The sequence below is a fragment of the Lutra lutra genome, chromosome 17 (genome assembly GCF_902655055.1).
Source record: "Lutra lutra chromosome 17, mLutLut1.2, whole genome shotgun sequence".
NCBI lineage: Eukaryota > Metazoa > Chordata > Mammalia > Carnivora > Mustelidae > Lutra > Lutra lutra.
In genome coordinates, this window is record NC_062294.1 from 38,442,936 (window position 1) to 38,456,570 (window position 13,635).

The 13,635-nt window shown below is 55.3% G+C and overlaps 1 protein-coding gene across 2 annotated transcripts; it reads left to right on the forward strand.

Annotated features, from left to right (window-relative positions):
- The first annotated feature begins 4,710 nt into the window (after positions 1–4,710).
- PLEKHF1 (pleckstrin homology and FYVE domain containing 1) lies at positions 4,711–13,303 on the forward strand. 2 transcript variants are annotated; one of them, XM_047712119.1, is made up of 3 exons: positions 4,714–4,861; positions 9,097–9,229; positions 11,670–13,303. In XM_047712119.1, the coding sequence occupies exon 3, from the start codon at positions 11,687–11,689 to the stop codon at positions 12,527–12,529; it is 843 nt and encodes a 280-aa protein (XP_047568075.1). In that variant the 5' UTR covers positions 4,714–4,861; positions 9,097–9,229; positions 11,670–11,686; the 3' UTR covers positions 12,530–13,303. The 2 variants fall into 2 exon arrangements, with proteins under 2 accessions (XP_047568074.1, XP_047568075.1); XM_047712118.1 differs by lacking the exon at positions 9,097–9,229 and having other exon boundaries at positions 4,711–4,861.
- Positions 13,304–13,635: the final 332 nt, after the last annotated feature.

Consider the following 13,635-nt stretch of genomic DNA (forward strand, 5'->3'; position numbering starts at 1 on the left):
CAAAAGTTCCCGTGCCTTTCTCAAGGTGGTAGATGTTGCCACATTGGCCGCCGTGGAAGTTGGATATAATAATTTGCATCTGCCAGCAAAGGTGTGGACTTCATGAAGCTTTGAGGGGTGACAGCCCAAAACGTCTCGGGCATCTCGGGCAGCCCAGCAAGTAATTCATTTTTTTTTTAAAGATTTTATTTATTTGAGAGAGAGGCAGTAAGAGAGAGCATGAGCAAGGAGAAGGTCAGAGAGAGAAGCAGACTCCCCATGGAGCTGGGAGCCCGATGCGGGACTCGATCCCGGGACTCCCAGGATCATGCCCTGAGCCGAAGGCAGTCGTCCAACCAACTGAGCCACCCAGGCGTCCCGCCCAGCAAGTAATTCAAATGGAATATCACCCGCCCCTGTCCTTGGAAGCCTTTCTCAGCCGCCCCAGCCCCACTCCTCAGCCAGAAAGCCTCCGCTGGCCCTCTCCCACACCACGTACTGGGCCTCCTTTTTCTCTCTCTAGCCTCCATCCTCCTGGTCCCTAAAATTCCTGTCTTGCCTTAAATGCAGCACATGAAGAGTTCTTTGCCAGTCAGGCCACAAGGGCTGACTTTTTGGGGCCAAAATTGTGCTCCAAGATGTGGTATCCAACCCAGACAGTTCTCACCTGAGATGCCCTCTGCTCCCGGTGAGCAGTTCTGGCTCCTCACGGATGAACATATTCTCACAGCTCTGTCCCCTGTTCCACTGCAAGCCCCCCAAGGGCGGAGGCCCTGCCGCATTTATCTCTGCCTCCACCGCTTGGCCATGAACAGTGTCCAGGAACTGTGGAATGAATGCATGACGCAGATGGAACCTGACAATCCCCTGCTTTCAGAGGCCTCTCGGCTTTACCCTCTTTGAGAAAGTAGGTGTGAATAAATCATTCTGAAGATTATCTTTAATGCAACATTTATTTCATCCATCTGAAGTGTTTTTCAAAGGGCAGTGTTTCTCTTCTTGTGTTTCTGGTTTTCCCCTCTGGCCTGGTCAGAGCCTCATGGGGACACCCGCAATGGGAAACCGGTCTACACTGCCCGCAAACGTGACAAGGAAGGGCAGACTTCGAACGACACGCATGGGCACACACACGCACAGGAAGGAGTAAATATCGACACAGCAGAGGCAGGTGGGGGGAGGGGAAGCCACAGCTGTTCAGTGGTTGCACAGAATGCAGGTTTCCTCTCAGTTTCAAATCTGATACTTCAGTAATCCAAAACCCAACGAACCTTAAAAAAAAAAAATCCAGCAGTTACAAACCTCTTAGGGGCTCCTCCTTTAAAATTAATCCTCTTAACCATTGCATGAGAAATCTTTCCTAATGTCCATGTCTCCGAGGCTTGTGGACTCAGCCTCAGGTGTGTCACTGATAAAGCAAGCAGCGTGCAGAATCGCCGGAAGCGAGCCAACTTGAAGTCGAGTTCATGACCCGGCCGTGAAAAGTAGGACAACCACTGTTTCTTTCTTTTTTTTTTTTTTCTTTACTTGTTTGCCCAACTTTCTGTTTTGAATATTTTCAAAGGAGAAGTGTTGTAAGGAACAATGACGGACATCTGTAAGTCAGGGGGCAGCAAACTCCTGCCTCCAGTTTTTGCATGACCCGTGAGCTAACAATGGCTTTTATATTTTTAAGTGGCTGGGGGGAAAAAGTGAAAATGAGAATGAAGTTTCATAACACACGAACCTGATCAAACACTCAGACGTCAGTGTCGCTGAGGGAAGCTCGCTCATGGGTGGGCGCCCATCTAGGGCTGCTCTCGGTGCAACAGCGGAGCTGCATTGTTGCCAGGGGTCTGGGCACACAGACACCAACTGTTGACTATTTGAGCCTTTACAGAAAGTCTGCCAACCCCTGACCTAGCGTCAGCACCTGTTTCTACTTTGCCCCATGTATTTTGCCTTCCTCTTGCTGCAACATTTGTGCTGGTCCAGATCCTTCGCCCTGAATACTTGGTGTCTGCCTCACTTTCTCAAGCCCACGGCGGGGACCAACAGGTCTAGGCTGAGGAGACATAAGATAATATGAAGTATTTAGCTCACAGCACTAGGCACTTAGACAAAACTTAAGAAAAAGATCCAATATAAATTTCTGGCATTGTCCACGGAGCTGATTGCCAGAACTCCTAACCTGAAAATCGTGAGCCTTGGCAGTTTCCTGAAAGCCTGGTTCCTGAACTCTGGAAGCCAGCTTTCCCTCAGAAAGGGTTTCTTACCCCAGGAGGGAAAAAAAAAAAAAAGCCTCGGGGAGCGCTCATTTTTTCCACAGCTTGTGGCTTGGCTGAGTCAACTTCTGCCTTTCCCTGAGTCACGAGTTTTTCCTCTTATTTGGAGGAGCAGGCCCTCCGCCCAGGTCTTCTCCACCCACAGCTGGTCCCTGCTGGGAAGGGGCGATGGCTAGAGGAGTAGATTCTCTGCTGCCTCCAAGGGATTTCCCAGGGCTCCACCCGGAGACACAGAATGTCAGGACTGGAACCAGGGACAGAGGAGGAGACTGAGGCCCCAGTGGGTCCTGGACTGGCAGTGAGACAAGGCTAGTTGAGGTCTCCCACCTCCAGACCAATGGTGTGCCTCCTCCCTCCAGTTTCCCAGAACCGTGGAGAGGCCTCCCTTTCCTGACACCTGCTGCGTGCCAGGTGCTGTGATAGATGGCAGGGTGCTATCTCTAACTGGATAGCCCTGACTTCAAAGATTTTCTGGTTCCCTTCCATGACCCCTGGCAGGGCCTACCTTCCCTATGAAGCCCCTCTTGCTAGGGAGGTGAGGGACCTGGTCCTGAAGCAGTCACGGAACATGGCCTTGAAGGCTCAGCGCAGTGTCCTCCTCCAACCCAGCAACAAGCAGGATGTACACTGGGGGTGGCACTTCCCGGTGTCTCAGTGTCCCAACTGACCTTCCTGATTCTACGTCAGCCTATGAGATGGTTGGGCCTAGTGTCCTTCTCCTCCGATGGTGCAGAGGCCCGGCTGTCCCCTCAGGACTGCTCAGTGCACCTGCTTAGTCGACTGGAAGCACATAAACGGGTAACGTGGGGCAAGAGGGAAGGCACAGAGTGAGGTGGGACTGTGGTGAATGGGGTCATGTGCCCAATCAGACGGGGACAGTTCCACGAGCAGATGGAGGACCGTGTTTTCAAATCCTCTGATTTACGAGAAGGTGAAAATCCTGAATTTTATGTGAAAGCTTGAAATATGAAGGTTGGCAATGCATTTCATACGCGTTTACTTCTCTGAGGCCATAAGCTCAGTAAGCACTGTCTGTGCTGCTGTGGAGCTAACAGCTGAAGGTGGTGGAGGGGGGCTCTCCAAGGCCAACTGGTGGCCCTCTCACTGGTCCACCACCTCCACCCCTCTTCTTTCTGTGGGCCTCTCCCTCCTTTCTCCTCCCTTTTCTCATCCCCTTTCCTTCTTAGCCCAAGTCCTGTGCTGGGAGAGGCCCTTCCCCAACTCACAGGTCCTGCCCGCACCACCCAGGAGGACAGGTCACCCCTGCTCAGCTCAGACCTCCTTGCTGCAGCCTCCAGGTGGGATCATCTCCTGCTCCTGCTGCTGTCTCTGGTCGTGGTCCTGGCCAGCAGACACTGCACTGGCCAGAGCCAGCTCCTCTCCAAGGTGCCCAGCATCTGCCCAATTTGGCAAGACAAACTGCATCTGTGGGACAGACAGTGACCGCATTTCTACTAAGTGATCAACTCGGTTCTGGGCATTGGAGATAAAGGAACAAGATCAATATAGTCCAGTCGGTGGGGCTCACTGCCTAGGTGAGGGAGACGAGCCAAGAACACGTAAACAAGTCACTGAATAAGATGACTTCAGGCTGGAGAAATACTTTATAAAATAATAAAACTGGGTGAGGTAGTTGAGGGTGGTGGGGTGGAGGCAGGGAGCTGCTCTGGGTGGTCAGGGAAGCCTCTGAGGACATGGCAGTTTGAGCTGAGGCTTGAATGCCAAAAATGCAGCCATGGGAAGAGCTGGAGGCAAGGGACGTGTAAAGGCCAGAGGTGGGAACAACCTTGGGGTTTTGAGGAACGGGAAGAAGCCAGTGTGAGATGAGGTGCTGGGAGGGGACCAGAAGGAGGCTGGGACAGGCCTCCTGGAGCCGTGAGACCTGGAATTTCATTCCAGTGTCCCAACAGGCAGGGGAGGGTCCGGGTGGGGCAGCAGCGTCAGGTGCTGGGAATGCTGGAGGGCGTGATGAGTGCCTGCAGTCCACTGAACTGGGCTCTCCTTCAATGCAGGTTTACAAGCTTCCTCTATAAGAAGTTTAAAATATAAAAAGCATTAAGTTTTGCTGATTTTTAAGTTTATGATTGTTAGTTTCTCGCTTGCGGAGAGGGGATGACCGTGTCAGGAAGCAGCAGCAATGAGGCTCGCCAGAGGCAGCACAAAGCACAGTAATTCCAACGCCTCCCTTAGAAGTCCAGCAAGGATGGTTTCCAGGGAGGTTCGAGCAGGAAGGGTGCGGAGCTGTGGCGGGAGCCACGGGAAACTGGGCAGTGGCTGGGGGAGTCAGACTGGAGAACCAGCCCCGGGAGATCCCGAAAGGAACCGTGGCCTAGGTTCTGTCGGCGGCGGCCACTTACTCCCAAGCCCATTCTAACCGCCTGCGCTCTGCTCTCTTCCCGGGAACTCCTGCCCCGAGAGTGGGGAGCCCAGGCTCCGCCCCGGCCCGCACTCCGGGGCTCTGACTGGTGGAGCCTACGCGAGGGGCGTGTCCGGAGAGAGTGGGACAGCGGCGGAGTCCGCGGCGCCGCGGGGCCCGGACCCGGAGCGGAACGCTACGACGAAAGTGGACTTGCGGAGCGGGTGCCGGCGGGGCGCAGACGCGCAGGAACCCGGCGGAGGAGGTAAGGTCCTCGGACCCCGCAGGGACGCGCGGGAAAGGCGGGTTGCCTGCCCACCGCTTCCAAAGTCCCCTGGCCGCCTTGTCGAGGTGGCTCCGGGGCTCGGGAGGGACAGGCACGCAGCAGCAGGGGCCACCTCGGACTCTGACCCAGAGCAGAGGCGCGGGGAAGGGCGCTAACTGCTGGTTGGGAGTGCTGGAGGCAAGGTGGAGGCTGCAGGGCCTCCAGAGAGAGCGGGTGAGCACAGATAAAGAAGCTCTGGGGTCGAAGCCAGGTCCTGGGGGGGATGCGAGACCTGGGAGCGAAGGAGGTTCGCAGGCGCCCGCGGGTGCTGCCCCCTGGGGCGGCAGGGATCTCCGCACACCCTTCGTCCCTTGGCGGAGAGTCCTGCCCTGAGGCCGCCATCAGGACCTCACATCTTGGTCCCAGTTTTCGGGGTCTGCACAAGTGAGCAGAGTCAGCTGCCCCAGTGGACCTGGGAGGTGGGGGGAGGTGGTCCTCTCTGTCCTCTCTCACTGTGGAACAGCCTGGCCCCCGAAGCATTGGAGTTTGTGATTTTGGTTAAAGTTGCCTAAGGAAATGGCACTAAGGCAGGCCCATAGAGATGGCTGTTCTTTTCCAGCCTGGAATCAGCTGGAATCTCCTTTCCTTTCTCTCTCCCTGAACACTGAAGAGTTAAGGAGGAGTGTCTTCAGTTTAGGAGTTGAGGAGTTAAGGAGTGGTGTCTTCAGCCTCCTTTACATGGGGAGAACAGGAAGGTTCCGAAGGTTCCAGAAATTTCCAAAGTTCGGAGCCACTCTGAGCCTCCATCTCCACAGTTCAAGGAAAATACTGGTTTGCAATTTGAACAAAGTTCTTATCTCACCCCAGAGGGTCAGAAACCTGCAAGGAGGGTAGGATCATTGCTGGGGTCATTCTGCGCACAGTTTCCACTTAGTACTGGGCTGTTCCTGGGCACATAATTTCCACTGGGGTCTGTGCAGGCTGAGAGATGACTCTGACCTTGGCCTGTGTCCCTGCACACGACAGCCCTCAGGGCTGCCAAAACAGGAGGGGAGGCAGCCCCTCTGAGCTAAGGGACCTGCCCTGGCCACCCCCAAGGGATCCTTGAGTTGGATGGGGTTGGGGGTGGGGCAGGGGATCAGGCATTTAGAGAGGGACCCTGCCCTTTGAACTTGAGGATTTCTGATTCTGTCTTTGGTCAAGAACAGCCTTCTTGGAGCTGGGCTCCTGCATCACTCTGCTGGGCCCTTGGGTAGTAATTTTGATGATGGGGGTGGTACTTTCCCCCATGGGGCTTTCTTGAGGATTAAGTGAGAGAATACTTATAATGTGCTTACTGGTGTAACTGGTGAGCTATAAGCTCCTAGTTAATAGCACCTTTGGCTTATTTTCCTTATTACTATTTTTTTTTTCTTTCATAGAGAAGGGCCTCCAGGAAGCACAGGGTTAGACACAGCTGAGGGGTAGCCCCTCTGGAAGGAAGGGACCTGGATCATGTCACTCTCCTCAGTGTACTTGGAGAAAAATCTCGGCCTGTGGACCTTGAAGACTGGCCTCTGCTGGCCCCTTTGACCTTAACTCTTACCCTCACTCCTTCCTCCGTGGCCTCCATGAATCAGATTCTTGAGCTGTTCCCAAGGCCCAGAACATTCTTTCCTCCAGCCTTTGCATGACTGGATCTTTCATGCAGCCTAAGGTTGGTGCAAGGTTACTTCCTCACCAGGTCTTGCCTGACCCCCACCCCCATCCCAGCTCTGCCGGTCAGATCAGCCTTTTGCTTCATGGCAGTTATCACGCGCACGAGCAGACATTACCTTGTTGATTTACGTTGATTTACTAGTCTGACTGTCCCACTGGGGAGTCTGTTACTCAAGGGCCTGGTCCCTACTTCTTTGCTGTGACCTGGTGCCAAGCACAGTAGGACTTAAAGTACACATTTGGAAGGTGAAATCCAGAAGGCCTGGGAGCACAGTGGACCTGGTTGGGGCTAGAGGGAAGGAGGGGCGGCAATGAATCAGCCTGGCCCCAGTCAGTAGAAGCCAAAGGACGGTATAAGGGGCCAGCGTCCTGACTCCCCACCTCTGTGATCTTGGCCAGATACCTCCCTTTCTGATATCCCCAACTATAGCTCTCACAGGAGAGCTGGGTCCCACCTGCTCCCAAGGTGGGATCCCAGACATCTCTCTTAAATCACACAAACTGTTTCTGAGTGGAGGAGAGGAGAGAACAAGTTCACTCAGGACACAGCCCTATGTCAGGTGTGTCCCTGGAGTAGGTGCGTTATACATTTGACAGCATGGGGTGGTACAGATCAGGCATAGATGAGGGTCTGCAAATTTTTCCTATAAGGGGCCAAATGGTAAATGTTTTCAGCTTTGTAAGCCAGTCTCTGTTGTGGCATTCCAATGAATTGGATTTAGAAAAGTGGGCACTGGATCAGACTTGACGTGGGCTGGCCAGCCCTGGTGTAGATCACATGTGACACCTCAGCCCTCATGCACAGAACCCTGGCCATCAAGCAACTGTCGCATCCTGGCTCCCCAGACCCTTGTGTTCACCACGTACCTTCAGCCCATTCAGGTGGTGGGATCACTTGTGTTCAGGAGGGCCAGCCCAGGAGCCTAGCAGCCTCCCAAACCCTCCCCCCGAAAGCAACTATGTTCATTGCCCCACTGCCAGACACTCACTCTTCAGAAGGGTCCACTCTCTGCCAGCACCCTAGGTGCTGGGTACCCCGCCCAGAGGCAACACAAGCAGTATCCCAAAGCCAGAGGCTGTCCTGAGGCAGGTCGGCCCCAGGAGGCGTGGGTCAGCTCTCTCCTCCCCTGTCCTAAGGAGACAGTGTTGTAGGCTCTCTCTTGCCTAAACCTCTCCCCTCCCTGGGTGCTGCTCTTCACTTCCTGCAGGCTCCCCCCCCGGGTAATGTCGGGTCAGAGGGGGACCTGGGCAAGCTGGCCTCTCGAGCTCACCAAACCCCCAGGGCCGGATGGGGGCCGTCTGCTGGCTGCTGTCTCAGCACATAGTCTGTCTGTCTGACTCAGCTGCCAAATGTGTTAAGTAAGCCTTGGTCTGTGGCCACAAGACTAGGTGACACATAGGTGAGCTTGAAGGGAACGAGTGGCATCCTTTCTCAGGACTCCCTCCCAGCATCGCCTGTGTCCCTGGGCGGTCAGGGGAGGCCCCACCAGATGAGCCCCGCAGCGTGGAGCTCCCAGTCAGGAGAGCTCAGAGCTTTGGGTGCAGAATCTGTCCTGTGGCTTGTCTTTTTGAGGACCTTACATTTAGACAGAGAGAACGAAAAAGACGCTCACGTTCCCACTTCCTGGAATTGACCGGTATTGTGTTTTATCACTTTGTTGCTGCTTTTTTTTTTTAAATGAAAGAAAGACTATTATGAAGGTGAAGTCCTGTTTGATCCCCCCTCCCCACCGTTGCTAGTTACATCCAGGTGCCCCTTCTCCAGGCCACTTTCTTTGGTTTGGGTCCATCATTTGATTTTAACCTGTCTTAACCATTTTTAAGTGTACAGTTCAGTGGTATTAAGTATATTTCCATTGCTGTGAAACATCTCCAGAATTCTTTTCGTCTTGCAAAACTGAAACTCTCTACCCATTAAATAACAGCTCTTCTTCCTCCTGCCACCCCCCAACCTGGGCCACCACCTTTCTACTTTCTGTCTCCATGCATTTGACTACTTGCAATGCCGCATGGGAGTGGAACCGGACGAGTACTTGTCGTTTGGTGACCGACTTATTTCACGGAGCATAAATATCTTCGGGATTCATGCACATGGTAGCAAGGGTCAGAATTTCCTTCCTTTTACGGCTGAATTACCTTCTGTTGCACATTTTGTCCAGCCTTTCAGCCGTCGATGGGCATGTGGGTTCCTTCCACCTCTCGGCTGCTGTGAATAACGCTGCTGTGAACGTGGGTGTACAGTACCACTTTGAGACCCTGCTTCCCGTCTTGTAGGGAGACACCCAGGAATGGAATTACTGGGTCAGATGGTATTTCTGTGTTTGATCTCTCAAGGAGCTTCCATATTCTTTTCCATAGCACGACACCAGTTTACATCCCTCCCCCGCAACAATGCACCAGGGTTTCAACTTCTCCGTGTCCTTCCCGACCCTTGGGTTTTAGGGTTTTATTTATTTATTTATTTATTTACTTATTTATTTTGACAGTTAGCCACCCCCGTGAGTGTGAAGCTCCATCCTCTTCATCTTCGTTCGTAGATCTAGTGTCTTGAACACTTTTGCAATGTTGTGTAATGTCTGCACATGAGCTGTCACGTACCATTTGGCGGGCTGCTTTCTCCACTCAGTGTTTGATGTCTATGGTCACTCTACATTGACCTGTGTGGATTGGGTGTCATCATAGCTGCTGGCACTCTTCCCACGTGTGAGTGGCCCAGCTGTGGGATCCGTTCCCCCACTGCTAGGCATCTCTCTTGTCTCCGCAGCAGGTCATGAACTCACGGCCCTTGGGGATCTCCCTCGGCTGCACTCTGAGCTCCTCCGGTGGAGCCCTCAGCCAGCCCATCCCAGCACTCAGCCCAGCCCGGGGAGGGGGTGGCCTCTGGAATTTTGCCAGATTGTCCACAACAGGGACCCACTGATCCGTCCTAGCAGGACAGCCCAGGGCTGTCACCAACAATCAGCGAGGTTTGCAACACAAAACCAAGATTAGCAACCTAAAAATAGTGGTTCTTACATAAGGTGGTGTGGGCAGCACTTCTCAGGATGCCCTGTGGTCTGAAGGGGGCAAGCGGTATGTGACTCAGGGGGCCGAGCACCCATCTTGTGCAATGCATTCAGCCTCTGCACTGGGCCCCACTCTTGTTTCCCATACGTGGTCTGGCTTCTAGAACTGCAGTGTGGTGACCCAGAAATACCATGTGTGTGATCAGCTCAGCCAGGGTCATGCTGTGTGTGCCTGGGCACACTTATGCACATGGTGGTGGCTGTGAGGTCAGCTCTCACCAGCTTTTTCCTCAGAAGTAAGGCTGACTCACACATGGCAGACCCTCGGGGAGCTTTGGAAAGGTTCCTTCACTCACCAGCAACTTACAAAACACCTACCGTGTGCTCGGCACTGTTTCAAGCACCGGGGATACTATAGTGAACAAGAAAGGGCTCTGGTTCTCATGCTTAGAACCCAGTGAGGGAAATAAAAAACATGTAAGCAAATGATAAACAAGAAAATATTAGGTCCTGGTAAGTCCTGGGAGAAAAAACAAAATAGGGTAATGTCTTAGAGAAACGGGCAATAAAAAGAAACGGGTAGTAAATATTTTAGGCTTTATAGCCTACGGTGTCTGTCACCATGAGTCATCTCTGCCATTGCGGCATGAAAACAGCCACAGACAATTTTAAATGAACGAGTGTGGCTGTGTTCCAATAAAACTTTATTTACAAAAACTGGCTGTGGGCCAGATTTGACCCTCAGGCCATAGTTTGCCAACCCTGTACTTGAGATGAGGTTGTCAGAGACCCTTTCTGAAGGGAGATGAGAACTGAGAGCCCAGGGACAGCCTATTTCAGGCAAGACCTCATGGCGCCTTGCTGTTGATTCAGTCATGTAGCTGTGTGGTGAGAAGTAGGCAAACTCTGGCCAGTTGTGAGAGAGAAAAATGGTGGAGTTTATTCATGAGGTGACTCTTGGGGGTACAGGCAAGAGGAGGATGAGTCCTTGATTTGGGGTTTGAACAGATGGGTGAACAGTGGTTCTGCTTATGGAAAAGAGGAACTGGAGGGAAAAGCTGGGTTTATGCTGGGCATGTTGAATTTGAGAACCTTCTTAGATGAGCAGGTGGGAAATCATGTGGGCAGGTGGATATCCAGGCTTAACAGCGCAGCAGAGAAGCCACAGCTGGAGGCTTGATCCGGGGAGTCAGTGGGATGTGGGTGGTCTTCAAAGCTGCGAGTCCCGAGGGTCAAAGGGAGTGTGTGTGAACAGAACAAGGGGGCGCGTGGATGAGATCTGGGCTACTGACGTTTCACGCTTGGCAGAGGAGGACAGAGAGTACCCCACACTCCATGGAGGAAGGCACTGTCCCCCCGGGGAACAAGCTCTGGGCCCCCTACTTACTCACAGAGCCTCAGTTTCCCCCCACCCCCCGTCAGAGGGGTATTCTGCCTCCTCGGGTTGGTGTGGGGACTAAATAAGAGAGTCATGCTTGACATGGAGGAGGCAGTCAGCCCATGGTACCTGTGACGGGGCAAGTGGTGCCCACTGAGCCAGAGGCCGAGGGAGAGGGTGCAGGTCTGTGATGGTTTGGCTTGGGTAGCAGAGGCCATGGTGGGTTAGGGGCGCAGGTTCCTGGCACTTGCTGTCCTGGTACATGCCCCTGCACCCTTCCACCTGGGACAGGCCCAAGTGCCAGGTTTCTGGTGTTGGGCAGGGGTTGGGGCTCAGTATCCTTGCCCCTTGGGTATAACCAGTAGGGGCTGTTCTTCTCTGGCTCCCAAGGAGTTGACCCCCCCACACACCCTGGGCCACAGCGGTGGCCTGGATTAGTCACCGCTCTTCGCTGCTGTCCCCCCCATCCCTGGCTGACTTCCACCTGCCCGCCCCCCACTGGGGACTCCTCCTTCATCTCTCAGCAGCTCCTTGTGGAAGAGCTGGCTCTGGCTACTGGGGCAGCAGGTCTGTGGTTGGCTGGCCGTCTGGGCCTTGTGGGTTCCAGTGGGGTAATGGCTGGGGGGTGGGGATGGTCAGTGAGCTGGGGAGAGCCGTGTGGTTCCCACCCCCGCGCCGCGGCCCCCCCGCCAGCTGCCGCCTCCCTCACCCGCCGCCCCTCCCGCAGCCCGGCCGCCAGAGAAGATGGTGGATTCCCTGGCCAACACCGAGATCAACAGCCAGCGCATCGCGGCGGTGGAGAGCTGCTTCGGGGCTTCGGGGCAGCCGCTGGCCCTGCCGGGCCGGGTGCTGCTGGGCGAGGGCGTGCTCACCAAGGAGTGCCGCAAGAAGGCCAAACCACGCATCTTCTTCCTCTTCAACGACATCCTGGTGTACGGCAGCGTGGTGCTCCCCAAGCGCAAGTACCGCAGCCAGCACGTCATCCCGCTGGAGGAGGTGACCCTCGAGCCGCTGCCCGAGACGCCGCGGGCCAAGAACCGCTGGATGATCAAGACGGCCAGGAAGTCCTTCGTGGTGTCGGCCGCCTCCGCCACGGAGCGCCAGGAGTGGATCAGCCACATCGAGGAGTGCGTGCGGCGGCAGCTGCGGGCCACGGGCCTCCCGCCCAGCACGGAGCACGCGGCGCCCTGGATCCCCGACAAGGCCACGGACATCTGCATGCGCTGCACGCAGACGCGCTTCTCCGCCCTCACGCGGCGCCACCACTGCCGCAAGTGCGGCTTCGTGGTGTGCGCCGAGTGCTCGCGGGAGCGCTTCCTCCTGCCGCGCCTGTCGCCCAAGCCCCTGCGCGTCTGCAGCCTGTGCTACCGCGAGCTGGCCGCCTGCAAGCGGAGGGAGGAGGAGGAGGAGGAGCCGGGCGTGGGGTCCCCCGGGCAGCCGTCCTATCTCTCCGGGGCCGGCGCCGGGGCGTCCAGCGGGGATGAGGAGGACTCTGACGAGGACAAGGAGGGCAGTGGGGAAGGCGACTGGCCCAGCCGCGTGGAGTTCTACGCCTCGGGCGTCTCCTGGTCAGCCTTCCACAGCTGACCGTGTCTGCGGCCTTGATGGATGGGCTCCCAGGCCCTTCTGCATCCAGGCAGACTCCATGGCCTAGACCCAGGCGAGGGCAGAGTTCCCAGGCTGCCCCCACCCCGCCCCCCAGGACCCTGCCCCCACAGGTGGCAGGTGCAGTGGGAATGGCTCTTTCTCTCTGGATCCTAGTGCCTTTGTGCTGGACGTTGGCATCCTTCTTTTCCACTTCAGGTAATTCTCTGTCCACCTAGCAAACCCAAAACACTTTGGCCTCTTAGGAACAAATAGTGCCTTTTCTCAGCCCTAGGAGCTGTAGTCCCAGATGATCCCTTGAGCTAGACAACCAGAGGCACCTTTCAGAGGACCAGAGGGAAGATAGGACTGGAATGAGGTCCCCTGAGGCCATGCACCCCAGCACCTGCCCCCCAGAAAAGCACACCCCCAGGGAAGACTGGGAGGGCTGGAAACAAGGTCTGCCCACACACCTTGCCTGGCTAGCTGGGCCTTCTCCGGCCAGGCATGCGGGCTCACCTTGAGCCAGACAGACTGCCATATTGTGGGTGCCCACCAGGCGTGGGACTGCCGCCTGGCTCCCTGGGGGTCCCAGGCATGTGCCCGGGCCTCTGGCCCCATCTCCCTTCTCTCCAGGTGTCCAGGTGTCTGGTGCCCCTCACTCCAGCCCTCGTCTCTCTATGGCTGAGGAAAGCTGTGTTTTCTGTTAGAACCCTTCACTGCCAGTGACAGAAACTCCACTCAGACTGACTTAACAATAAAAAGAACGTTTATTCACTCGTGTGGTCAAAAAGTTCAGGAGTGTCTTGCTTCAGACACAGCTCATCAGGGGCTGAAACCATGCGAGGTGGCAGATGTCCACAACTGTCCCCCATGGTGTCCTGGGAACACTGGCAGCACAGTGGGGTGGGACATTCGGGCCACACCTGGGCTGCTTCCTGAGAACATGGCCCCATTACCCTGGGTACTCTGCCCATGGCCCAGTGCCTGGAGCCCTGTCCCCTAGGTGTGAGTCATCTGAACAGAGGGATAGAGCACAAACCCAGAGCCACTCGTCCAGCTCTGCCTGGGCCTTCCTGGCGTAAAGCTGTCCCAGGCGGCCTCCTGCC

What these genes read in the sequence shown, in the direction of transcription:
- PLEKHF1 (XM_047712118.1), top strand. Translation starts at nt 11,687, where the DNA reads ATGGTGGATTCCCTGGCCAACACCGAGATCAACAGCCAGCGCATCGCG.